Here is a 25,166-nt window from a genome sequence, read left to right as displayed (position 1 = left end):
TGTCTCAAACCAAAGATATTACTCAAGGGACTGCTTGAAAACACACAGCCCTCGTCATTGGGTTATTGTAGTGACGTCTGTTCTGGTCCTTGTGTTTGTTCTCTGGCTGGTTCGCAGGTCTCAGAGTGATTCAGTGCCTCAGCATTGGACGTTTTCCCTTCTACCCTGAAGTTCTCAGATGGAATAGGAAAGAAGGGAAAGGCAATTAGAAGTGTGCTTTAGACAAAAGTTCCAAGGCATGCAGACCTTGTGGGAGTTATTGATTTATCTTTGGAGTTTAATTTGACAGAGTGAGCCTGTCCAACCTCATACTTACTGAGAACTGGCTGAGTGCTTTTGCCTAGAACAATGATGAGAAAGTTGAGTTGTGGAGGATTGAAATGGATGAAGCCCAGAGAGACGTTACTTCTGAGAAGAGCAAAGACCCCAGGTGGTAAAAGTGGTCGATCTCCATTGGAGAAGACAGAGACCTGGGCCAAGAGTGCACATCCAGCAAGACTATGGGGCTCCCCTCTGATTGGGGTTCCCATTTATTTGGCATGGCTCTGTGTCTAGACTTGGGGCCTCACTAATTGGACCTGCCAGTCCCCGGCTGAACAGGAGTCATCACGCAGGACAGTGATAACTCGCAAGGACCTCCAGTGGGTTAGATGGGGTGCACGTTGGGCTGCAGGCACCTCTCTATTGATGAGATACATTCAGGGTTTGAAAAATGACAATGTTTCAAATGACACAAATTGAACCAGGACTGGTTCTCATGTCTAAGCCATAATAAAAAAGAGGACAGAACATGGACAATATTTTTTTAGTATGAAAAGTTAGTCATCATGAGTGGGGACCAAGATTTTTTTTCAGAAGCACACTTCAGTTTAGAAGAAAGGGTTTCCCATGTTTTGACCTCCTTTGTTGCTCACTTGCTCTCTCCCTCATAAATTCCCATCCATTCTTAAATAGGATAGAAATGTTCAGTGTGACTCATTCACAGGAGTGCTGTGAGGATCAAGTGAGTTAATACACACTTAAGTTATCAGAACAGGACCAGGCAAAGAGTAAATGCTAGTAAATATACTGTTGTAATTATCAGTGCCGTCATTACAGTCACTCACCTGATCCTCCTCCATTTATGCCACCTACTTTTTATTACCTACCATGTGTATATGCTGAGTATTTTGGAGGATAAAATATTCTAAGTAAAAGGAAACAATTCTTGCCTTCAAGGCTTTTGGAGTTAATAAAGGAGTGAAAAAAATATATCTGGAATGCAGGCGAGCTTTGTTAGATTCCTGCCTACTTAGGTGTCCCAGCCGAGAACAGTGGAGAGAGTTAAAGATATGCACAAAAGACAGTCAGATCCTTAAAGGTGCACAGCACAATGGCTAACACATAGTGCATGTTGAATAATGTTAAATAATTCTTGTGATTGCTCCTCACGTGAGGAGCCTTCTCAGACCTCAGTGGTCCCTAAGGCAGAATTAGTACCCCCCATCCACATTGTTCCCCATCATGTCTCTGTCTCTATTTCAGCACCTCTCTTTCCTCCCCCTGCTGTTTACATACCTGTTTTCCCAGGCAATTTTGTGCTTTCAAAGACAGGGACCTGTCTTCTTCATCATAATCCTCAGGGCCAGGTGCAATGCCTAGGACACTGATGGAGTCAATAAGTGTGTCGGTGGGAAGAAAATATGTTGGGTTTAGTGATGTTGTAAAGAAAATGGGAATTGTCTGGAATGGTATGTCCTTAGTTCCCAGTCAAGCCCTAGAAAACACACATTCATTTGGGAGATGCTCACAAACGGCTCAGGCCTGGGATCCACTTCAAGGTCACCCTGGTACTTGGCAGGATGCATCTTCTTCCCGTGCTTGAAAATTAAAATTATATTTGTGCACCTCTCATCTCCTGCAGCGGGCATGATAAACAAAGCAAACCACAACACAGACTGCAGGGTCAGACAGACCCTAGCCCGCATTTCCTTACCTGCGAAATCAGCCTCGCTATTACCTCTTGGGGCTCCTGAGGATGGATGAGTGATGGATATGCAGGCGCCTCACGCTCAGGGGGCCCGGGCTGGACGGCAGTTGCCATTTTCAGCAGAGCCTCAGGATCATCTATTGTACTTTCATCATCTCACTTGTGAGTTCTCCTAGAGTTTATGGGGCCGGGAGATGTGAAAACACTCTGGCGGTTGGGGAATCACTTAGGATGTCATGGCTTACAAGCTGGTAAATAAAGGGAAAGAATTAAGGGTTTATTCTGCCTTTCCTGTATGAACCATACCACTGAGCAGCCAAATAAGAAGTCAGATTTTCTTTTTTAAGAATACTTCAGCTAACTGATGAAGATGGAATGCTAGAATATCACCAATTTGCAACTCTTAATAAATCAATAGATCCAGTCAGTGATCACCAATGGCTGCTAAAATCACCCAAGAAAATATGGAACCCAAATTTGAACAAGCCCTGAGTACAACTTCTAATTTACAGGAAACATCGTAGAGTTGGAATTGGCAAAAATCCATATTGTGGGAAACTCTATAGTACAAACAATTACATTTCTTCCATAAAGAGAAAGAAGAGAAACGCATAGAAACTTTAGATTTAAAAATACCAGTGAGATACATCAACCAATCAGAATATATAGACTTTGTTTGTGTCCTGATTCTTTTAAGTAATTTTTTAAGACAACCCTTATGACATTTATGAAACAATTAGAGGAAAAAAGATCTTAATGATTTATCTTAAACTAACATTTTCCTTTAATGATGTACATTTTGCCCTGTCCTACCCAACCTCATTCTCCTGGATAAAGAACACGGAATTATGAAGGAAATTAGGTTACTTCTAACCCTTGAGGGACCTGGGTCAGGAGTGCACAGGGCCCACTTACCATGTCTAAATAACTAAAAAGCATTCTCTTAGCTGAGGTAATCCCCTCCTCCCACCATTAAAAAAAAAAAAAGAATTTTTTGGGTAACGGCATGCTGGCAGGCAACTTTTTTGGGGAGTGGTTCCAAGGAAGAGAAGTAGGGGTCTTGGAAGAGAAAACAAGGGAGGCAGGGGAAACTACCCCAAGTGTACATTATCAAACTAATCACCACTCTGGGCAAGTCGTTTGATCCTTCTAGGGCTTCTCCAAAGAGCCATGTAGAATATATGTCTGAATTATCTTCCTGAGGGGACAGAAAAGGGGAATATTTACCCATGGTTCCAGGTTCTGTTAGTCAAGGGTTGCCCAAGGGGAGTTAACTCTCTAGCACTTTGGGTTTGCACGTGTGTCAGAATGGCCTTAGAACATAGTGGCATGGGGTCATTTGATCTCTGGTCCCCCATCCATGGCCTGCCCCCTTCTATTCCCAGCCTTGAGTCCACCCCAAGCCACAGGGGGGCTTTCACACACATGAGTGGACAATCTGCCCACACCTCCAAGCTCCATTCACCTCACCCTCACAAATAGCTCCTCCTGGGCCACCTGTAGGTCTAGGGGCAGCACATCGACACCGTTCTCAGGAAGACAGACCTGGGAAGAGGCCCAGGCAGCCTCTAGAGCCCGTCCACAGAGAATTTGGGGGTCCCGGGCACCCAGAGCATAGGCTAGAGCAGGGCATGGAGTTCTGGGAGAGCATGTTCCCTTGGCCTCATGGGCTAGGGCTGGAGGGGAGTCAGAGTGGGGGCCTTTAAAGGTACTGGTCCGAGGCCTGTTAGGAACCAGGTGGCGCAGTGGCAGGCAGGCGGGCGAGCGAAGCTTCATCTGCCACTCCCTATCGCTCCCCGTCGCTCGCGTTACAGTGATCCATCCCCCCCGCCTGACTCCTTGTCCATGGAAAAATTGACTTCCACGAAACCGGTCCCTGGTGGCAAAAAGGTTGGGGACCGCTGCTTTAAAGAACGGGGCCCCAGGCAGGACCCCTACTGCTCAGGCCAAAAAGTACCCAGTTCTTTTCCACCCACTGACTTTATCGGGCTCTGGAGTCAGACAGGTCTTTGTTAACCTTGGCTCAGGCTGCAAGCAACAACATTAGGGAAACTGCTCACCTGTTGAATTTCTTCATTGGAAAAGGGAGGGAAGAAGGCTGTTGTAAGGATTGAAGGAGACAGTATTACACGAGCGGCCACTCTGAGCCTGGCATATGGGAGCTCTCCACAGGGAGCAGGTCTGCAAGGGTCCAGAGGTGGCATCTGGGGTCAGGGTTTGTGCCCAGGATGGAGGGGACAGCTGAGGGGGCTGAGGGAAAGGGCACAGACTGGTTGCAATGAGCTTTTTCTCTGTTTGGTACAATTCTCATGAAAATACACAAAGAAGAGTAATTTAATAGATTTTCCACAGAGTCCCAAAACTTCTTTAAGACTTGTTCTAGGGACTTCCCCGGTGGTGCAGTGGTTGAGACTCTGCACTCCCAATGCAGGGGGCCCCAGTTCGATCCCTGGTCGGGAAACTAAGATCCTGTATGCTGCATGGTGCAGCAAAAAAAAAAAGACTTGTTCTAGATCCCACTGGACCATAAGCTCCTTGAGGACAGAGCTGCATATCATTTTCTGATAAAACCCTAACTCTTAGCATACTGCCTGGCACATAGTAAGTGCTCAGTAAAAAAGCACTGGATGGATGATTTCAAATTTGGTGTATTTCTTTTAGTGGGAGGCTCTTGGTTCCTATGTTGGCTTCAAAGTTTCTGCAGACATCTCAAACTGGAATAATTCTCTGCCTCAACCCTGCCCCTCCCGCAGTCCCTGCCTCAGTGGGCAGCACCACCGACCCCCATGCCAGCGGTCATGGCAGCGTAACCCCTCATCCTTGATCAATTACCATGTCCCGGTGCTTCTATCTATCTGGTAGTTGTGGGGTTTTTTTAATTTATTTATTTTTATTTTTGGCTGCGTTAGGTCTTCATTGCTGCACGCGGGCTTTCTCTAGTTGCAGCGAATGGGGGCTACTCTTCGTTGTGGTGCGCGGGCTTCTCATTGCGGTGGCTTCTCTGTTGCAGAGCACGGGCTCTAGGCGCGCAGGCATCAGTAGTTGTGGCACACAGGCTTAGTTGCTCCCTGATTATATCCTCCCCAGTGGATATATCCTCCCCAGTGTAGCCAGAGTGGCCTTTACACATCTGACCACATCCCTGATGGGCTCAGAGGTAAAGCCCAAGCCCCGTGATTCAACTTTGAGGACCCTCTGGTATACGTCATCTGCCCCACTAGACTTGTAAGATCCTTGAGAACAGTCATTGTCTTATATTCCTTTGTATATCCTGTGGTCAGCCAGAAACTAAGTTACATAAATGAATACAGTTTTTAAAAATCAAAACTATTTTTTATCTATTGAGAAAATTATAAAATTTAAAATTGTGGACTTAAACTATCAAACATCAGAGATAAACCAGGACTATCTGAGCCACCAGCTGCCCCTCCCTGAGTAACTCGTGGTGAGCAGGGACCACATCCATGTTGGGTACTTCAGTGCAGTGCTCTGGGCTCCTGGCACTGACCTTCCTTTGGATATGAAATTAATTTAGTCCTGGAATTCGTCACTGGGCTATTTCTGGAAATCACCATCTTTCTCTGGAGTGGTCTGTCCTGACTTCTGACACACTTAAGCCATGTGGCTGCTCAGGAGAGCCTGTGCCCATCTGTTTCAGAGAAACTGTCCTCGGGAATTCATCTTCCTTCTGGGAGATTGTGATCAGAAATCATGCAGTTGGCCTGTCTTCGTATCCATCGCGCCAGCTGTGCACTCACATCAGTTTTCTTTTCTCATCCGTCAGAGGGGCACCTTCCAATGTTTGCTGAAGGGAAAGTATTCACGGTCAGATTTCTAGCATAAGGATCATGCCATCGACAGGTTTTATCTATTTCTTTGCTTGTACAAGCTGTTTGACATCACTGAGTCTCAATTTAGTCATCTTTATTTTTTTTATTTTCTTTAAATTAATTAATTTATGTATTTTTGGCTGCATTGGGTCTCTGTTGCTGCGTGTGGGCTTTCTCTAGTTGCAGTGAGCGGGGGCTACTCTTCATTGCAGTGCGTGGCCTTCTCGTTGCGGTGGCTTCTCTTGTTGTGGAGCACCAGCTCTAGGCATGCGGGCTTCAGTAGTTGTGGCACGTGGGCTCAGTAGTTGTGGCTCACAGGCTCCAGAGTACAGGCTCAGTAGTTGTGGCGCACGGGCTTAGTTGCTCCACGGCATGTGGGATCTTCCCGGACCAGGGCTCGAACCAGTGTCCCCTGCATTGGCAGGTAGATTCCTAACCACTGTGCCACTGGAGAGGTCCCTCAATTTAGTCATCTTTAAATGGAGACAAAAATTGTAAATATCTGATGAGGTTATTGTGAAGATTAAATGAGATGAAGTGTGTACTGGGTTGAACATCACATTGTAAAGGTTTTATAAATGTCAAGTACTTAGGTTTTTTATACTTTGTTTTAAAACAAGATTTTGGGGAGTTACTAAAACATGTGCAAAATTATAAGATTAACATAGGGTAAATGAGGAAGCCAGAGTTAGGAGGGACACTGCATCATTAAAGAGAATCATGAGGGTTTTAGCTTTCTTACATGGGATACCAACTTGGCCATTCATTCATTCATTTGCTGAATCAGCGCTTAACTTTGAGCAGCCCTTGGGAATTCCCTGGTGGTCCAGTAGTTAGGACTTCGCGCTTCCTCTGCTGGGGGCCCAGGTTCAGTCCCTGGTCGGGGAACTAAGATCCTGCAAACCACGAGGTGTGGCAAAAAGCAAAACAAAACAAAAACAAAAAAAACCTTTGAGCAGCTCTCAGCATGCAGCATATACAAAGGAGTAAAAGACCTTGTTTGTGCTTCTGGTTCGGACAACTAGCCCGGAGAGATCCAACTAAAACACAGTGTGGCAGGAACTGGGAGAGAAATGGAGGAGGGCACGTGTGCCAGGGCCTGCCTGGGGGAGTAGCCCTCCCATACCAGCTGGGTTTGCAGTTACTTCCTGGGGGGTCCTGATGACATATCTGCTTTGTGTTCATGTTTCAGCAACCACTTTGGAGCTGAATGTGACAAAGCAAGAAGATGGCCAAGATTAGCACCCAATACTCCCACCCTTCCGGGACTCACCACCTCGTGGTAAGGACCACGGACAGAGATCTCGATGGCATTGAGAACGGCCTCAGCAGGTAGGATGGGCTTTTAACTTCGTGCCTGGAACAGGTTATTTCCATAGCTGATCTAGACCTGGGGGAAAGACTGCCTTAGCCTGTGGGCAAGCGCAGGTCGGAGGGCGGGCTCTGTTCACAGCACTCCTTCTAACTTCATTTTCCATGTCCCTTACTCCTCACAACCCACACTGAAGTAGTTTTTATTCTCATTTTAGAGATGTGGGAAAATGAGGCTCCAAAAGTTACATAACTTTTGTAACTCTTTTTCTAGAGGCAAGAAAGTGAAGACTCACATGCAGCTGATTAAATTCTACTGTAAAAATGTCCCCAAACTGCCACACTTTCCCTTGTATACATCAAATACTTATCGGGCTCTGTCTGTGCACCAGCCACTGCCCTGGGCACTGGGGTGGAGTACAGATCAGATTAACTGTCCCTCACTTCCAGGAGAAGGCCAGGACTCAGCCGTGCTCATGTACCTGGGGGGAGTGGGCCGTGCCTTGCCAGCAAAGCCATCGGCCCCATCAGTGACATCCCGACACAGGCAGCCACATGGAAACCTGGGGCCTTGAGTTCTACTTCTAGCCCTGTTCCTAACTTACTAGTAGACCTGGGAAAACTCACTAACCCTTCCATGCCTCAGTTTCTTCAACTGCAAAATGGAGCAGCATTGGGAAATGGGAAATGGGAGAGTATCTATTTGGTGCAAATGGACTTACATTCTTAAGTTTCTTAAATTCTCAGTGAGTTGATTGAGTTGAACAAGAAGAAGCTTTATTTCCAATATTTATGTTATTTTTGTCTCACATATATAACACTTAAAACCTCCCTCCCATGAAAACTGCATATTATCTGACGGCCAAAAGTGCAATTACAGTCCTCAATCCTCGCATCCCTGGCACTAGGCCCTCCTCCATCGTTTCTCCTCACTAACTTATATATGTCACTTCCTCTCTCAAATGCACATTTGGTTTTTCCTATGTCTAGGTGCTTTGTCCCAGCTCCTTAGCAACTCGGCTAATAAGTGATAGACAGCAATTTCCCTATCTTTGCAAACTTCCGTAGTCTTTGGACCTCCACCTTCTGGGATTCAGGCAAAGGAAGGAAATCTCAAAGCATGGCAACAGATATTCCCTCCAACTCTTTTAAGTTGGTGCTTGGACCCAGGAAATTTGATAGACTCAGGGGCATCAGAAATTCACACCCTACTCAAATTTCTCCCTCCTAACTGGCCGACTGTCAATACTTGTGTTCCACAACTGAGGACTCCTTCCTTTAGGTTAAGGCATTGCCCTTATTTAAAAGGAAGAGGAACACTATTAGGACAGTTATCTGCTATTAAAACTTTGGTGTGCGTTAATAGTTTCTTTCCCATACCTGAGCTAATAAAACCCCCTGAAGAGGGGCTTCAAAGAGGATTGCGGTAGAGGGGAGAAAAGTCCCAAGCATGGAGCACAGCAGGAAGTCAGGCTCCCTGGGCAGCATCAGGCTCCTGGGATCTTGGGCCCCATGGGAGAAGGAAGAAGCTGTTAGGATCAAGAAGAATTTGAAGCAAATGGAACTTTTCCCCATTGCTCCCTTTTGCGTCGAGCGGGACAAAACCAGAGCATCTCGTGGAGCTTCCAGAGTCCCTGGAGTGTCAGTCTGGCTCCTCCCAGTGAGAAGGCGGGCCTGGCGAGTGGGCTGGGGCTCCTGCCCAGAAGGCCTGCTTGACCCGACACCACCACGAGCCAGCTCTGCCCGACTCGCCCTGGCTCTGCCTCGGCCAGTGGCCGACAAGCTCCGTCTGGCTTGCGGGCTGTTCAAGAGCCTCCGGCTTCCGAGAGCCTCGCTGTAGGCTCACATTGGGTCCATGCACGCTCCGGGGATAGGTTGTCCACACAGCCAGTGCTCTGAAGTGATGCTCTTGGACAGTACTCTGCCATCTCACGGGTGAGCAAATGCCCTCCCCTCCCCCACCCGCGTCCCCAGGCCAGCGTGGTGACCAACAGCACAGGCTCGGGGTCAGACTGCCGGGTTTGAAAAGTGGCTCTGAAAAGCTGCTCAACAGCTCCAAGCCTCAGTTTCCTCATCTGCAAAATGGACTAGTACTGACCTCAGGGCAGAAATGAGGGTAAAACAGAGTACCCCTGCCATGCAGTGAGAGCTTAATTGGTGCTCACTGCGGGTCTTGGAGATGCTGCCCCTCCTATGGGCCTTCTCTGGCGTCCCAGCTGAAGCCTTCTTCACCTCCTCTGACCTCAGATGGCCCCAGCTGTCCCGACACCTGGAACGGGCCATTTCCTGCCTGTGCCCACATCAGGCTGTCTCAGCCTGACCACTAGCCGGGTCTCAGTGAGCTCCACTTGGGGCCGTGCCCAGCTACCTACGTGGTAAAAGCTTGTTGACAGATTAGTACAGAATCCCGTGGAAACACTTGAGAGGTTTCAAAAGGAGAGAGAGGAAAAATGCTTCCTTCATGAGAAGCATTATCTCATGGAGGCAGGAGTGGGTTAACAGACAGAAGTTTCCAGAATGGCTCCTTAGCATCACCAAAGATTGAGAATAGGAGTTCAGGCTGGGGGGAGCAGCCTTGGGCCGGAAGCCTGGGGCCAGAGCCCTCCCCTGCTTCCCAGAGCAGCCCAACATCTGTCAATTCACAGACTAGTTTTCCCTGTAAGATTGATTTCAGCCAAGGACTCTGGCACAGTCACATAAAATTTTTAAAGTTTCACATCACTATTTGCAGGGAGGAAATGCTGTTTGAACAAATCGTAGATCTTTGCCTTGAAATTCCAATCCTTTTAGAAAACTTTTGGGAGGAATAATTATGAATGTGTGTCCTTAAATATTAATCACTCTTTATCCTCAATGATGTCACACAGCTGTGCTGGGAATATATGCATTAGTGTGGTCCTTTGCTGAGTGCCCCCCAAGGCAGGGAGTATCGTTTCCCCGACCCCTGAGACATCCCGCCTCCCAGGTCTTTCACCAAGTTAGAGACCCAGGTTTCTGTTTCTCTTTTTAAATCATTGGGCCCATTTTCCTAGTGAAGAGTCATAAGGAAGGATGAAGATGTTTCCTTTGAACAAAAAAATTAACTTTACACCTTGAAAAGACCAGAAATAAAAATGTCTTGAATTTTGCTTTTCCTATTTAGATCTGTTTGGTTGACTCAGTTATTTGAGAGCTGGCTGGCATATTTTTGCAGATACTGCAATCGAGAAAGGCTTCACAGTCTGCCACAGAGAATTGCAGCTGGGACCGAGGGCACCCCAAACCCCAGATCAGTCTCCTAGTGTAGCTATTTTAGGTGAGCTTCTGGGCATAAGGGGTTGTGTCCTACAGAGAAGGAGACTTCTTCATGCTTTACCCTGAACAGAGCCCAAAGCAATTTCCACAAAAGAAAACCATTTTCAACCTGCTTCCCCAGGACCCAAGACAAAAATGCAGTGACTTCAGTTCCCTGGTCACACGTGGCCGGGGCAGTACCTGCCCATCACTCTAGTTCCTCAGGGCTTGAGATCAGGAAAAGTAAAATAAGGTATCATCTTCTCCACCCTTGTTCCAAAAGGCCACTTCTGTTTCCTCTTATGTCCCCAAAGTCAGTGAAAGAAGACACCAGATCCACAGAGCACAAAGTTAATCACCAGTTCCCATTCTGATGAGAACCTCTGCTCCCTCCCAGTGACGAAAAAGCTTCACCTTGTGGACATTAATTCCTCTGTATAAATAAACTCAGAAGATGAGCTTCTGAGCTCATCTTCATCATCTGAGCTCATCATCATCAAAGGTCCAGGCCACTTGCAGTAGCTTCATTTTACAGGTTGAAAATGACCTTGTCTTTCAAAACAGTCACTTCATTTTGTTTCACCAGTTGCCCTTGATCTTGCTAGTTACTAACTTCACAGGGCTTCTTCCTGCAAAGGCACCATCACCACAGAGAACCGGAGACTGCGGATAGAAGGCAACTTCATGTTGTCCTGGCCTGATCTGCTTGTTTTACAGAGACCGAAGCCTGTCGAGTCCTGAGCCAGCTCCCGGCCGGACAGTACCTGGACCGCGCTCTCTCCTGCCTCTGTATTTCCCTGGGAGGTTCTGGATCCCTGATCTTGCACTGATTGCCAGAAGTTTCGCCCTTTTGGCAGTACCTGTGTGTCCTTGGGGACACAAAATATCACCTCAGACATTTGGTTCCTCTCCTCCTAGCCAATCTCCCCTTCCATTTACCTCATAAAATCAGTTTCTCTGAGGAATAACTAATTGGGTTTGCTATTTAAATTCCCCCAGGCATTTAACGAGGGTGGAGACTATGGAGCTGGGAGAAAGACAGCAGGGTAGAACTCTGGGCATCAAGAAACAAGTGGGGAGAGGCATCAAGAAGAAAAGGCCCCTTGGGTCCCTTGAACTTACATCGTATAAGACCCTTCCTATTCTTCACAGCTAAATGTGCCTTTCTGGACTTGGGTGTTTGACCATTACTTAAATCAATATGAAATCAATTTTTCCTTTGTTTTCTTTTCGAAGACCAGGAAAATTAAACTCAGGGAGGGTAAGTGACCAGCCCACAGTACACTTAGTTAATAGGTGCTGGGGTAGGAATTCGAACCCAGGCCTCCGGGCTCCCCACTACGCCGCCTCCCCTTCATGTAGGTGTCAAAGGTCCAGGCCACTTGCAGTAGCTCTCACTGCTGCCAGCTGCAGGCCTGCTTTGAAATCTGGGGTGAGTTCTGCCCTTCTCACCCACCCACAAGCCCTGATGTCGTGGGCATTGAGTCCTTTGCTGCTGATGCAAATAAATCTGGTCTCAGGATGTACCCCCCCCCCCCACTCCCCCCGCGATGAACAGAATCCAGACTAGGCAGAAATGCTGGGCCGCCTGCTCGGGGCCTAGAGCTCCCTGAGGAGGGAGCTGCTGGTGGGGACGGAACACCTCGTCCTGGGATTGCCTCTAGATCTTCCAGGCACACGTTCTGTGGCAGAGCTAGAGCCCAGCTGTTAGTTGCTGCCCGCACCCCAACTCCCCATCCCCAAGCATGCCAGCTGCTAGGATCCAGGCACTGGAGAGATGGACTCACTTGTCGCCCTGCCGCCTCCTCCTCCTGTAACTGACCCGGGTGCCTTGCACATGCATTCCCACCTTTGTAGTACGCAGAATATTAGAAGCGCAAGGGTATTGTAGCTTCCTAACTGCAGCAGGGCTTCTGGTAGGGTCTCTCATATGTATAAGGATGAGGTGTGAGTGGTCTCTTATGAGTATAGAGAATTCAGTTAGGCGGTTTGGAAATAAAAAAGCCATGCCCACATTAGTGCAGCCAGGGGAATCAGAGCCATGTCTCTAGTGGCATGCCACAGGGCTCAGCTCTCAGCTGTGTCCTATTCAACTTTTGCTTTAATCAGTGCCATATATGAAAACAGAAGGCAGATTCATGGAGTAGGTGAGAGCAGGCTTTGAAAGGAGATGGAATGGCATACAAATCTCCGCTTTGCCGCTTGGCTGTGTGACCTTGGGGAAGTTACTTAACCTCTCTGAACCTCAGTTTCCTCTCATACAGTTTTTATGTGGATTAAGTGATCAAATGTATGTGGCTGACATACAGCAAGCAGTCAATAAATGGCATATACTTCGGGTATCACATCTGTGAATGAGACGGAGTTGGGAGGACCCTGCATACCAAGGGTGCCAAAACATCAAGTGACTCAGATAAATGGGAGAGTCCAATACTTATTTCCAACAAATCAATTCTACATGCATAAGACAAGGCCTTCTGGCTTAGCAGCAGCACATGTTATAAGACATTGGGTTTTGGATGATGGTAGCTGGTGATGGGGTACCAAAAGCATGTCTTGGGCTCCAGTAACAGCAGGGTGGTTCTCAGTCTCTGTGCCCAGTCAGGCAAGAATACAGGAACCTGCTCACAAGAGAATGACCATGACAGGGAAGAGACTTGAACCTGATGAGGAAAGCCTGGGTGAGCTGATGCGTCTAGCCTGGAAAAACGAGGCAGCACAGGTGTGAGAGCTGTCCCTTCATGGAAGGCGGTCTTTTAGAAGATGAAGTTGCCTGACTCCATGTGGTTCCAGCAAAGCAAAAAAAAGCGTATCCTCGATATGGGGAAGCTGAGGGAGAGAAGAACCTGCCGGCAATCAGGGCTGTGCAGAGAAGACCTGGAGGAGCCATGGAATGGTAGTGAGCTCCCCATGCTGGAGACGGCAGGGAGGTTGCAGAAAGGAAGAGGCAGCGGCTTGGCGGCTGAGATAGGGGATTCTGACTTCGAATCACTCACTGGGGAGAGATAGAGCCTTTGCCCTGACATTAATTCTTGCTTGCTTCTTCAGCCGCGTTGCCACCTTGTTAAGAAGGCTGATTAGGCTGGAATAGGTCACGTGATCGAATTAATTTGTCTTGCCTGGGCTCTCCAAGACTCATAGAATGAAATGCAAATCCCTGGAGGCCAATGCCTGGATGGCTTTTAATCAGGCTGATCAAACTTCAGCCCTAGGAAGTTTTAAAAGAAAGGGAAAAAAGGAAAATTACACCCCAGCAGAGAGGTCTTATTCCAGGAAGTTCAACAAACACGAGGCTCTGCTGATGCTCAGACTGAGCTGTGGACACCTGTCCTGTGGGTGCTGTTGCTTTTTGCCCTGAATTGCACAGGTGAGGTCCCCGCCCCGCTTCCCTCTGCATTACAGGGGACACAGGTTAGGGCTTGGCAAAAGGGCACAGCAGAAATGGATTTTCATTTGAAAGCACTACACAAATGCACGTGGAGGGCTAGGCCAATTCCTTACAGTATGGCCGGACCCTCCTCTTAACCAGTGGGCTCCTGCAGTACCCACACACTACGACAGGGGGCAAGGGAAGACCTCCTGAAGGAGACGGCACTTGATCCAACTTTAGGAGATAGGATCTCAGTATGCAGAGATGTGTGTGAACCAAAATCCTTGTTCTGGAATCCTTGCATGGAAACAGCTGCTGTGGCTCCAGATGCAGGCCCGGGACCTCCCCCCCACCACCCCGCCCCCAGTGCTCTAATAAGGACCATTTGCTGCTGGCTTGCCCTTTTCACCTGGGCTATGGGCAGTAGCCTCCTTGTCATAAAGGAAAAGCCACTTTCTCCTGAAAGCCAGGACCTGCTGGCTGCTGCTGGAGTATGAACTGAAGTGGGGAGCTCTGGGGTGAGGATCTGTGACAGTAGCTTTCCTCTTTAAGCAGGGCATCTGGCCATCTCAGTCCTCAACGTGTCCAGGAGGTTGGAAATCAATGTCAAGGATGAGCTTGAAATCAATTTCGCTTGCTGCATATTTGATTTCCTAGGACCCACTTGCCATGTGAGGAGACACCGTCAGAACTGCAAGAAGGCATCACCATGGAGACCAGAGGACTGGCTGAATCCAAGCGAAGCTCCTTCACCAGCCAGGGGCCTGCCAGGTAACCGACCGGTCTCAGCCCTCACCTTGGGAAAGGGCAGACAGAGGCAGAAAGAAGGTAGATAAGTCTCAGGAAGAAATGGTGGTTGAGGGTAGGGTTGCAGATTTGGAGAAGAAAGAGGCAGGAGAAGCGGAGTCAGAAATCTATCAGGGAGTCATTTCCTCTTGGGTCAGGTGTTCCGAGCTCAGAAAAGTCTAAGAAAAACTGCCTCTATCTGAAATTGCTCTCATAAAAAGTGATATTGAGGTACTTGCTCAATTCTGGAAGAATTCAAGGGAAAAAAAGCCAACCAGAGAAGTTTCAGAAAAGAATTCAGAAGAAAGATCAGCCAGCTGTGGGAGACCGTTGGGTGGATCACGGTGGCACACAGAGGGCAATCGTGGCTCTGTCGGAAATAGCCCCTGGCAGGTCCTCACTCGTATGGGTCTAGACTTCATAGCTTACGTCCTCGCAAAAGTATTTGGAAGATTAACTAGGCTCCGAGCTCTGTCTCCCTTCTGATGACATCTGTCCTCCGGCTTCAGTAGCTGTACCACCTGAAGGAAGTCATTTCACCTTTCACATCTCATCTAAAGATGCATCTAGTAACATGAGGGCTGCGGCAGAGCCCAGCGCTGCCTTACGACGGGCGCTCAACAAACGTTGGGCTCATTATTTCCTTCCACTGATATTTTTTTTTTTACCAAAGCCAGAGTTTCATACAGTCACGTGTTCTACAGGTTTTGCTTAAGAGTATTGCAAAAAAATTAATTTATCTAGTTATTCTTCATGTTTTTCATTGTGGAGGATTATTTATTTCACTAGCCACTTACAGCTGGGCATTTAAGTGATTTCCAGTGTTTTTTGTCTTACTAATAAAATATCTTACTAATAAAAGGCCTGTTGATCGTAAGTTAGAGAACACCTTCAACTAGCTCAAATGAAAAGGGTAGGGCTGGGGCAGGGGCTGGTGTAAGCTAAGATCCAGGCCACCTTGTGGAAATGGAGCCAGTGGGGCTCATAAGGGGCCGTGGGGAAGCAGCTGCCTTCCCTCTCTCGTTTCTCTAGCAGCATTTCATGATCTGTGTGCTTTTTGCCTGCGTGCCTCCTACGTTTCTGGCTTTCTCTGCTCACACCTCAGCAGGCACAGGCTGAACACAGCCTTCACCATATGATCCTGAGTTGAAACACCCAACCCCATCTGGAGTGGTTTTTAGTTCCGAGGCTTGAGTGACTCTGTGGGTCAGTCGTCCATCCCCGAGCCTGTTGGCTGAGGCTGGAGCTCCGGGGAGTATGACCTTGCTTCTCTCCCTCAGCAGAGGGAGGATGTGGGTGTGGGGAGTGTCAGAGCAGAGAGGTTGGGCTGGGCAGGCACCTTGCCATTCATCTGCAGCAGCCGCTGTAAGCATCTCTGTTCGTGGGATGTTGCCTCACTTCAACTTATTCCCTTAGGCTATGGTCACAAGTGTGTGATGGGGATCAAGGTATGTGACAATTCATGACTCCATGCCAGGTTGCTCAGAACTGATTTCTTGGGGACAGTGGCGTGCACAGTGGGTGCCCAGTCAGGAAAGCTGAACTCCAAGAAATAGTTGAGTCTCTCTTTCCGTTCCCCCCTGGCCAAGACGGGGAAGCAAGAGGCAGGGCTGAGGGAAGCTTTTTTACAGAAAACTGAAGCTAAGATGAGCTCTGGGCGTGTGGACTGCCTGGTCTCAGGTGCTTGCGGCCCGGGTGGTGTCCGCTCCAGGAGAGAGGTCAGGGCACATTGCATAGGAACTTCTGCACAGGGATGGGGAGAAAACAAGAGTTTGTATGAAGAGCAATTCATAGGACAAGGGCTGGGGAAAGAACCTAGGTTGTATCTGGGTGCTTGTTCCTTTATACCTTGCTCTGAATTTTATCACTATTCGGAAATTGTATTTTTTTTACTGTTCCTATGCTTACCTGTCGTAACAAAGAGCTCTACATGGGGCAGAAGGAAAGATGAGCAGAAAAGCTTGCTAAATGGCCCATTGGCAGGATCGTGCCTTTGATGGAGTCCAGGTGTTAAAGGGACAAAGCCATAATGAAGAAATGTCCCTTATGGAGGAAGCTCCGTCCCAGGTGGCAGAGGTGGAGGGAAGAAAAGGCTCTGGCGAGTGGGGGCAGGGGGTGGCGTGCAAACCTGAGACCGGCCCTGGGACCCACATCCTGCCGGCATCTCTGCCCCTGCCCCAGCCCTCTGGGAGGGGGCTTCCGTCTCCTTCCACACCGCCCTCGCTGCGGGTCTGTGCCCTTCCAGGTTGTCACGCCTCATCATCTCGCTGCGTGCCTGGGCCGCAAGGCACTTACGCCACGAGGACCAGAGGCCTGACTCTTCCCTGGAGCGTTTCCACGGAGCCGAGCTTAAGGAGGTGTCCAGCCGCGGAAGCCATGTCCAGAACAACGCGGGCAGCCAGGAGCCTCCAGACAGAGGGAGAAGGTAAGGGAGGCGGGGCTGCCTGCCCCAAACGGGGAGGGAAGCACCTGCTGCCCCTTCCATGCAGCGTGGATACCCGCCGCCCCCCGGGTGGCCGGGAGCACCAGTCCCTCAGCTGTTCCCTGAAGAAGGGGTCTGTCCTGGGGGAACACTCATGCTCTAGGAGTCTCCACATGAGCCCAAGAAGCCCTGCGGGAGCGGAAACCCTTTAACCGGAGGCCCCAGCCTCATGGGCAGCTGACCATGTCCTCCGCGGAGCTCCCGCTAGCGCCCCCTGGAGTTGGTGCTCTCAGAATCGCACCCGGGACGTTAGCCTCACCAATCTCTCCGTTAAAGGACCCTCATCCTACTCACCTTGCACTGTGACCCACCTTGCTAAAAAACTGGGGCTTTTGTACCACGAACCTCAGGGAGTACCTAGATGGTGCCCACAATTTTATGGATGGGTATACGTACATTCTTCTGGGGAAAAGGTCCAAAGGTTGGTTAGAACTTTGAAGGGGAACCATCCTCGCCCCAGGTTGGTTTAAGAACCATAGGGAGCACAGTAGGTGGGAGTAGGATGGGGGATGAGGAGAGTGTCTGCTTTTCAGTAGAAGGGTCTGCAGAACAAGGGCTCTGAGCACCTTGCACGGCCCCTGCCCAGTGGTGCCTGCAAGTAGAGAACTCTGCAGGGGCTGGACTGACACCCCCCAATCCCCCTGCCCCCACCCCCGCACAGAGCTGCTGCCTCCCCTCCCCCTCTTCTCGTGTTCTTGAGAAGTCACCCCAGCCTCTGGTGGGCGGGGAGACCACTGGGCGACCGTGGGTTGAATCCATTGTTGCTGAACAGCAGAGGGTCTCTTTAGGACCCTTGGGGCAGTTGGGGGAGAAGAGGTAACACGTTCAGGGGAAGCAGACCTCCTCTCAGCCTCACAAACAGGAGGACACTTGCTCAGAACCTGTTTTAAGGAAAAAGGGGCTTGAAAAGGTCTTTTGGCTGAATTCTCTAGGTTATGCCAGGGTTTAGAAGACGTAAAGTGTGAAAAAAGAAGCATGACTGTTGCAGAACAGACAGTCCCTGTATAATTTGCTAGAGAAAATGCTGTCTGTTTTGGAGTCAAAGGAACAGAAGGGCTCGGTTGCGGGCCCCTCGAAAAGGCAAAGAAAGCCCCTGGGGAGTAAAGGCCATGAAGCCTCAGGGGAAACAGATGAATCTTTTTGGAGCTTTGATTTTATTTCCAGATTTGGGGCAGGGGGTTATGTTTATTACAGGTTATGCAGTGCATTGCAAAATGTACAAGCGTATTTAAGATAAATTATGAGAGTTCAAAGAGATGTCTTGCCAGAGACATTAGGAGATGTACATTAGTCTTCTCTGCTGGGGAAAGGTGTGAGAATCTCTGGCTGAGAGCCAGAGGCCCAGTGGAGCAGCGTTCTCAGGCTCCCTTTTCCCATGAGCTTGGACTATAAACCCTCGGGCTCCCTGGGCTGTGGGAAGGGGACCGTGGAGGGCCTGGGTGCTGGCTGGATGTGTGCAGGGCCATCCCAGGTTCCCAGGGCCAGGCATCCCAGGCTGTGAGGGAGTACCAGGACCACGAGGCCCACATGCTGTTCGCTGCTGAGCCAGAAAGACAGGAGGGCTGGCAGCTAAGGACGAAGGGAGGGTGGAGGAGGAGGAAAGAGTGGGGGAGGAAAGGAGGTTTGCTAGCAAGCCAGCCAGTCTGGTTCAGTTCCTTTTAGGCAAGCAAAGACTTCCTTGGCTTAATTGATCAAACTTCTTCTCCACAACTTTAGACTCATGGAGATGAACATTAGACTCTGCCCATTTCCCTATATGACCAGATTAATGGAGGGATGACCCCATCAGAACCAGGCCCCAACTATGCCACCAATGCCTGGTCACTTGCTGGAAGGTTCAGAGTGGGCAGGTGAATGCATAGGTGCAGGATGGGAGCAGATCAATCAGGGAGGCTTCCTGGGGGAAGAAGACTTTGAATTTTCAAGGCCAAGTCCCATCAGCAAAGCAAAGTGTATGCAGAGATGGGTCTTAGTTCTCCTGTGGGTTTGGCCCGATGAGATTATGGCAGATTATGGTGCAGCTCACGGGCGACTGCACCCCAGAGAGCTAAACTTTCCTCCGTAATCTCACAGTTTTGATTCCCCAGGGGAATTTTAGATGATCTGAACCAATCCTGAAACAAGCAGTTAGAGCCACATCCTGGATGGGGAGAGGGAGGCTTGGGAGGGATGAGTAGAAGTACCAAAAAGGCATTTGGCTGGATGTTCAACATCATAGAACAGGTGCCCTGAGAGTCAGGCTGGAGTGTCACCAGCAGCTGGCTCTGGGCCCCGGGGTCTCCTGTCCTGTGAATGGTCTGCAGTCACCACAGACAGGCAAGCTGCCCTCTAGCCCTGTGAGGCCAGGCTGGCTTTCTAAAACCAGCTGTCAAAGGTGTGAACTGGCAGGTGAGCTCAGGGAGATCACGCCTTTTCCTAAAGAACATCACCAAGTACTGCCCAATCCAGCTTTCAGTAGACGTGCTTGGTTGTGAAACCAGCCCCCGCCTTCTACCAGATTCTCACATAGATCTGGGATGGCAGGCCCTGGAGTTCTAAGATGAATGTGGGGCAGGGGAAGGGGGAGGATGGGCTGAAACCTGGGGCAGCTCTGCCCAGAGTCCTTTTTTTTTTTTTTTAATTTATTTATTTATTTTTGGCTGTGTTGGGTCTTCGTTGCTGCGCGAGGGCTTTCTCTAGTTGCGGCAAGCGGGGGCCACTCTTAATCGCGCTGCACGGGCCTCTCACTATTGCAGCCTCTCTTGTTGCGGAGCACAGGCTCCGGACGCGCAGGCTCAGTAGTTGTGGCTCACGGGCCTAGTTGCTCTGCGGCATGTGGGATCTTCCCAGACCAAGGCTTGAACCCGTGTCCCTTGCATTGGCAGGCAGATTCTCAACCACTGCGCCACCAGGGAAGCCCAAGAGTCCATTTTTTTGTCCTGTGAACTGGAAGCGGCCCCTGTGATGGGGTTTCCAAGGGAAGGGCCCTGTGACAGCCATGTCTCTGCAGAGGGGGCAGCAAGGTGCTGCTAACTATGTCCATTCTGGTCCAAGGAGCTTGGCCTGTTCACCCAGGAGCACCTAAGGGCAGGCGCCACGCCGGGTGGTCTCTGTGCCCCCCCCCCATAGCGCCTGGCCCACTGACTGGCACGTGCTAAAACTGGAGGACGTTGAGAGGAATCGAGGCTAGGATGCTGGGTGGGATTCAAAGAGTTAATCCTCAGTTATTCAGAAGCCTCAGTTTACCCAGGTGTTCATCCTCTCCCCTTCACCAACACTAACTACTCACAAAACAATGTCTGTCCCTGACAATAACAGTTCCCTCTGTTCAAGCTGTGTGGAAAGGCCCGTGAGACAGGGGATGGGAGTCCCAGAATAACTGCCTGGGGGCAAGGGGTCCCCAGCAATTGGACTTGAGTTCAGATTCCCATGCTGTGCTCTCTTCACCTCCCCGCAGTGACCGGCCCCTGGCCAGAAGCAACACCAATGCCTGCAACAACTCAGAGAAGGAGTGAGTACCTCTGCTCCCTCCCACTCCCTGCGGCCAACCACCTCCCTGTAGACACCCCAGCTTTGTACTGCTACCTCCCCCAAACCCCACCAGACCATTCTAGGGTCCTGCTCCTTCCATTGGAAACCCATCCCCGTAGACAAATGGGGAGAGGGACCTGGTCTGTGTGACTTCTTTGGGCAGGTCCTTTTATCTCTGTGTCTCTCATTGTTCTCATCTAGAAAGAGAAGGGGTTGGCTCAGTAAACATTTTCAACGCTAACACCTCTGTTGCTATGTATCTGAAGGTGCAAAGCTGGAGTCCCTTTACAGAGCAGTGGCTAAACCTCCTTCATGATGAGAATGCACTTCCCATTCTACATCCTCAGGCTCCTGTGTGCCGGTGAAGTGCCCTTGTCTTCAAGCCAATTCAGGCCAATGTGGAGGGCGTGATCGGGACAGTGGAAAGAGGAGATTTAAATAGTGCCAGAGATTAGCCTCTTGAAACCGTGACCCACCGAAATCCCTTCCTGCCACCCGGTGCCGAGCGGGCAGAGCAGTTTGCTGTGTGATTCTGGCAGCCTCACCCAGGAGCCCAAGCACACAGTGTGCGTATGTGTGTGACCATGTTTGTGTGTGAACACGTGTGTGTGTGTGTGCCCCGCTCTCCAGCCTTCCTTTTTAGAACACCATGGAGGTAGGAGCGGAGGGGGGTCTCAGCTGGAGCTTAGGGGGGAAAACCATCCGTATCAGCCAAGAAATGCCAACTCCTTGACTTCCAGCCGACCGAGAACTGTGCCGAGGCTTCTTCTTGTTATTTCCCTTTGTTCTTCTGATAGAACTTCTTCTTGTTATTTCCCTTTGTTCTTCTGATAGAACTTCTTTCCATTTTCCCTCCGTGAACCTTAGTTGCATTTGGGGGCTTCTTTGTTTGTTTTTTAAATGTATTTTTTTAATTGAAGTGAGTTTACAATGTTGTGTTAGTTTCTGGAATACAGCAAAGTGATTCAGTTACACATACGTATATTCTTTTTCAGATTCTTTTCCATTATGGTTTATCACAGGATATTGAATATAGTTCCCTGTGCTCTACAGTAGGACCTTGTTGTTTATCCATTCTATATATACTAGTTTGCATCTGCTAATCCCAAACTCCCAGTTGATCCCTCCCCCATCCTCTCCCCCTTAGTTGCATTTTGTTTACATAAATTGGGACATCAAATCCAGAGATCCAAATGCCAACAGTCAAGAAAAATGAAATGATTTAATCTGCAAAATGATAGCTACTGTGATATGTGTTTGATGCCCTTGGAAACCTGGTGTTGAGTCCCGCAGTCAGGCAAGCCTCAGGGCACCAGAAACCATAGGTAGAGGTCTTGTGGGTGGGTCTCCAGGCTTCTCCATCCTGGGGCTGGGATGTGGGCAAGGATGGTGTGGATGCCGTCAGCTACATCAGGCTCTTATAAATCTTTTCCGATGGGCTCATATCGTGGGTGCACACTGCAGCCAAGGACCGAGGGACAACATTGGGGGCTGCCCCCAAATGGAGCCACCTGGGTACAAAGATACACAAGTAATTCTTGTGGACACCTTCCCCCATTCTTCCACCACATTTCTAGCATTTTCACTTAGTCCCATGGGTTCTGAAAGTTTCTTTCTCCCGATCAATCTGTTCTCAGCCAAAACCAGCCTCGTTGTGTAGCTCTGTGTATGTCCCCTGGGGCAGTGCTGGGTGGATTCCGGGACACAGCTGGATGGCACGGGGTCTTCCCTAGGCCCTCAGCAGGTTGGTAGCCAGAGGAAAGTCCAAAGCTTGTAACTTGGGGCCACAAATCCTGAACAAGGGTGACAGAGCCTGGTGTAATTAAACTCCCAGCAGGGCTAAGTGTGCCCGATAAGCTTGTGGGCAGCTCCCTCTGCTGGTGACTTGACATTAAGACTTCAGCTGCAGAAAGACCAGTAGATTCAAGAGAACAGAGGATGGGTGAGTGTCCTTGCTCTTCTCATTTAAAGATTCTAACAACTTTTGTTCTTAGTTTATTAATATGCTCATTGTCAAAAACTTAGAAAACACAGAAAAGCACCCACGAGCATACACCCATAAAAAAGTACACTTTACGTTAGCAGTTGAACCCCATTATCAGAGACAACCCCTCTTCACATGTTGGCAAATATCCCTCCAAGTTTTCTCTAGGCATATATATTGAATAGATAGATACATGGATACATAGATACACAGATACATAGACAGATGCAATATGTTTAATGTATGTACTGGTTAAGTGCATTTGCATCCCAACTCAACCACCTAAGAGCTTTGTGACCTTGAGCAAGTTACCTGACCTCTCTGTGCATCAGTTTCCCGACTTGTGAAATAGGGATTGTAACTGGCGTCTTACAGAGTTGTGTTAAGACTATTCTAATACATGTGAAGTGCTGAGTACATAGTAAATGATCAATCAATATTGACTACTGTGGGAAGCAGAGTAATTTCACTACCACAACCTCACCAAAAATGTTTCCATCCTAATCCCTGGAACCTGTGAGTAGATTATTTTACATGACAAAGGAGACTTTGCAAATGTGATTAAATTTAAGGACCTGCAGATGGAGAGATTATTCTGGATTATCCAGGTGGGCCCAGTGTAATCACATGAGTTCTTAAAAGCAGAAGTGGGATGTAGGAGAGTGAGTCAGAGATATGAGACGGAAGGAGGAGAGATTCGCAGTGTGAGTGGGACCGTCCTGTCATTGCTGGTTTGGAAGATGGAGGAAGTGGGGAGGGAGGCCTGAGCCATGGATGCCGCAGCCTCCAAAAGCCAGGGATAGCCCTCCATCTACAGCCAGCAGGAGAACAGGGACCTTGGTCCTGAGCTTCAAGGAGCTGGATTCTGCCTGCAGTCCCAGTGAGCAGGAAACAGATTCTCTCCAGAGCCTCCAAAAAGGAACACAGCCTGAGTGCACCTTGATTTTCATCCAGTCAGATTATATGACTTCTTCCAATCTCCAGAACTGTAAGAGAATAAATTTGGGTTGTTCTAAGATACTACACTTGTGGTAATTTGTTATGGCAACAGTAGAAAATCAACAACACAGCTTTCGATCCCAGAAGTGGAGTGCTGCTGTAACAAATACCTAAAATGTGGAAGTGGCTTCAGAATTGACCCTAGGCAGGATCTAGAAGAATTTTAAGGAGCATGCTTTTGTTAAAAAAGCCTAGATTGCTTTGAACAGGTTGTTAAAAGACATATGAATGTTAAAGACTCTACCAGTAGCCCAGGGAGATCAGCTCGATGCTTTGTGGCGACCTAGAGGGGTGGAATAGGAAGGGTGGGAGGGAGGGGATATGGGGATATATGTATATATATATAGCTGATTCACTTTGTTGTACAGCAGAAACTAACACACCATTGTAAAGCAATTCTACTCCAATAAAGATATAAAGAAGTGGGGAACAATCATCAGAAAAAAAACTATAGCAGTGAGGGTTCAGAAGGAAAAATGGGGAGCATTACAGAGAAAAACCTAAGCTGCCTACATACTTAATACCTAAATGGTCGAAACAGACTATTAGTAGAAACCTGGACTTTAGGGGCGCTGCTGGTGAGGGCTCATAAGGACGTGAGGAGCAGGTTTTTAGAACCTGAAGGAAAGAGGATTCATGTTTAGTGGCAAAAAGCTGAGCGGGATTATGTCCCACAAGTATGGGGGAAGCAGAATTCGTATGCAGTGAGCTTGAATATTTAGCTGAGGACATTTCTAAGCTAAGGTACCGAGGGTGCAGCCTGGTTTATTCTTGCTGTTGATGGTAAAACTTAAGAAAGAAATTGAGGGAAGAACTGATAAATGAAAAGGAAATAAGACTTGATGACTTGGGAAGTTCTCAGCCTGCTCAGATGGCAAAAGAGAATAAGTTTTAAAAAGTCACTGTCAGGAAAGCATGCCTTCAGGCAAAAGCAGAGGATGCGGCTGAACTCTTGCTGATAACTCGAAGATCAAAAGCTCTGAGTCTTCAGTCACATAAAAGACCCTCTGAAGAGACCGAGGGTGTGAACCACGGCTCATCTCACCAGAAGCCAAAAATAGAGAAGAGATTTCTCAGAAAGATTTGTGGACGAGCCTCTGTCTAGCGGAGTGGATCCCTCCGGTATACATGACCCATTAAGGTCTAGAAGATTTTATGGCAGCAGAAACGCTGCCAGCTTGGAGCTGAAGGATAGAAACAGTATAAAATGAGGGAGAACTGTTAGACCTCTAAATTCTAGATGCAGAAAGCAGGCTGATAAAAAACTACTCAGCTACAAGCAGGTGCTACCTTTCATGAAAAAGGAAGGATGATTGAGGGCGGAGTCATGAGCTATAGAGGTTTATTCTCAGGCCTTGAAACATACTGGCCCATGGCCCTGCTGGATTTCGAGTCACTTGGAACCACTGACTCCTTTTGTCCTCCCATCTTCTTCTCCCTTGCTGAACTAGAATATCTACACCTGGTGTCCTGTGCCTTCTCCTGTGTTTATGGAGGTGATTCGTTTCTTTAGTTCCACAGGTAGGGAGGACTCGTGTCTCAAATGATTCACACCCAGAGTTCCCACACACCTGATTTAGGTGATGAGATTTGGGACTTCTGAACTGATGAGACTTGGATGATAATTTTGGACTCTGAGTTGATGCTCTAAT

General features: G+C 48.7%; 2 protein-coding genes across 2 annotated transcripts in view; one reads left to right on the top strand and one right to left on the bottom strand.

The window, feature by feature from the left end:
• The window catches only part of MGAT4A (alpha-1,3-mannosyl-glycoprotein 4-beta-N-acetylglucosaminyltransferase A), a 504,464-nt gene that overhangs the window by 157,854 nt on the left and 321,444 nt on the right, over positions 1-25,166 (bottom strand). The window lies entirely within an intron of this gene.
• Positions 1-25,166, top strand: part of CNGA3 (cyclic nucleotide gated channel subunit alpha 3) — a 42,977-nt gene that overhangs the window by 7,393 nt on the left and 10,418 nt on the right. The window contains exons 2-5 of the mRNA XM_067704214.1: positions 6,992-7,131; positions 14,411-14,524; positions 16,785-16,964; positions 20,458-20,511. Coding sequence (XP_067560315.1) covers positions 7,028-7,131; positions 14,411-14,524; positions 16,785-16,964; positions 20,458-20,511 — 452 coding nt within the window. The 5' untranslated portion in view covers positions 6,992-7,027. The remainder of the gene's footprint in view (positions 1-6,991; positions 7,132-14,410; positions 14,525-16,784; positions 16,965-20,457; positions 20,512-25,166) is intronic.

The sequence above is a fragment of the Pseudorca crassidens genome, chromosome 14 (genome assembly GCF_039906515.1).
Source record: "Pseudorca crassidens isolate mPseCra1 chromosome 14, mPseCra1.hap1, whole genome shotgun sequence".
Classification (NCBI taxonomy): Eukaryota; Metazoa; Chordata; class Mammalia; order Artiodactyla; family Delphinidae; genus Pseudorca; species Pseudorca crassidens.
The sequence above is the reverse complement of the archived record's forward strand: the minus strand, read 5'-3'. Positions and strand labels throughout refer to the sequence as shown.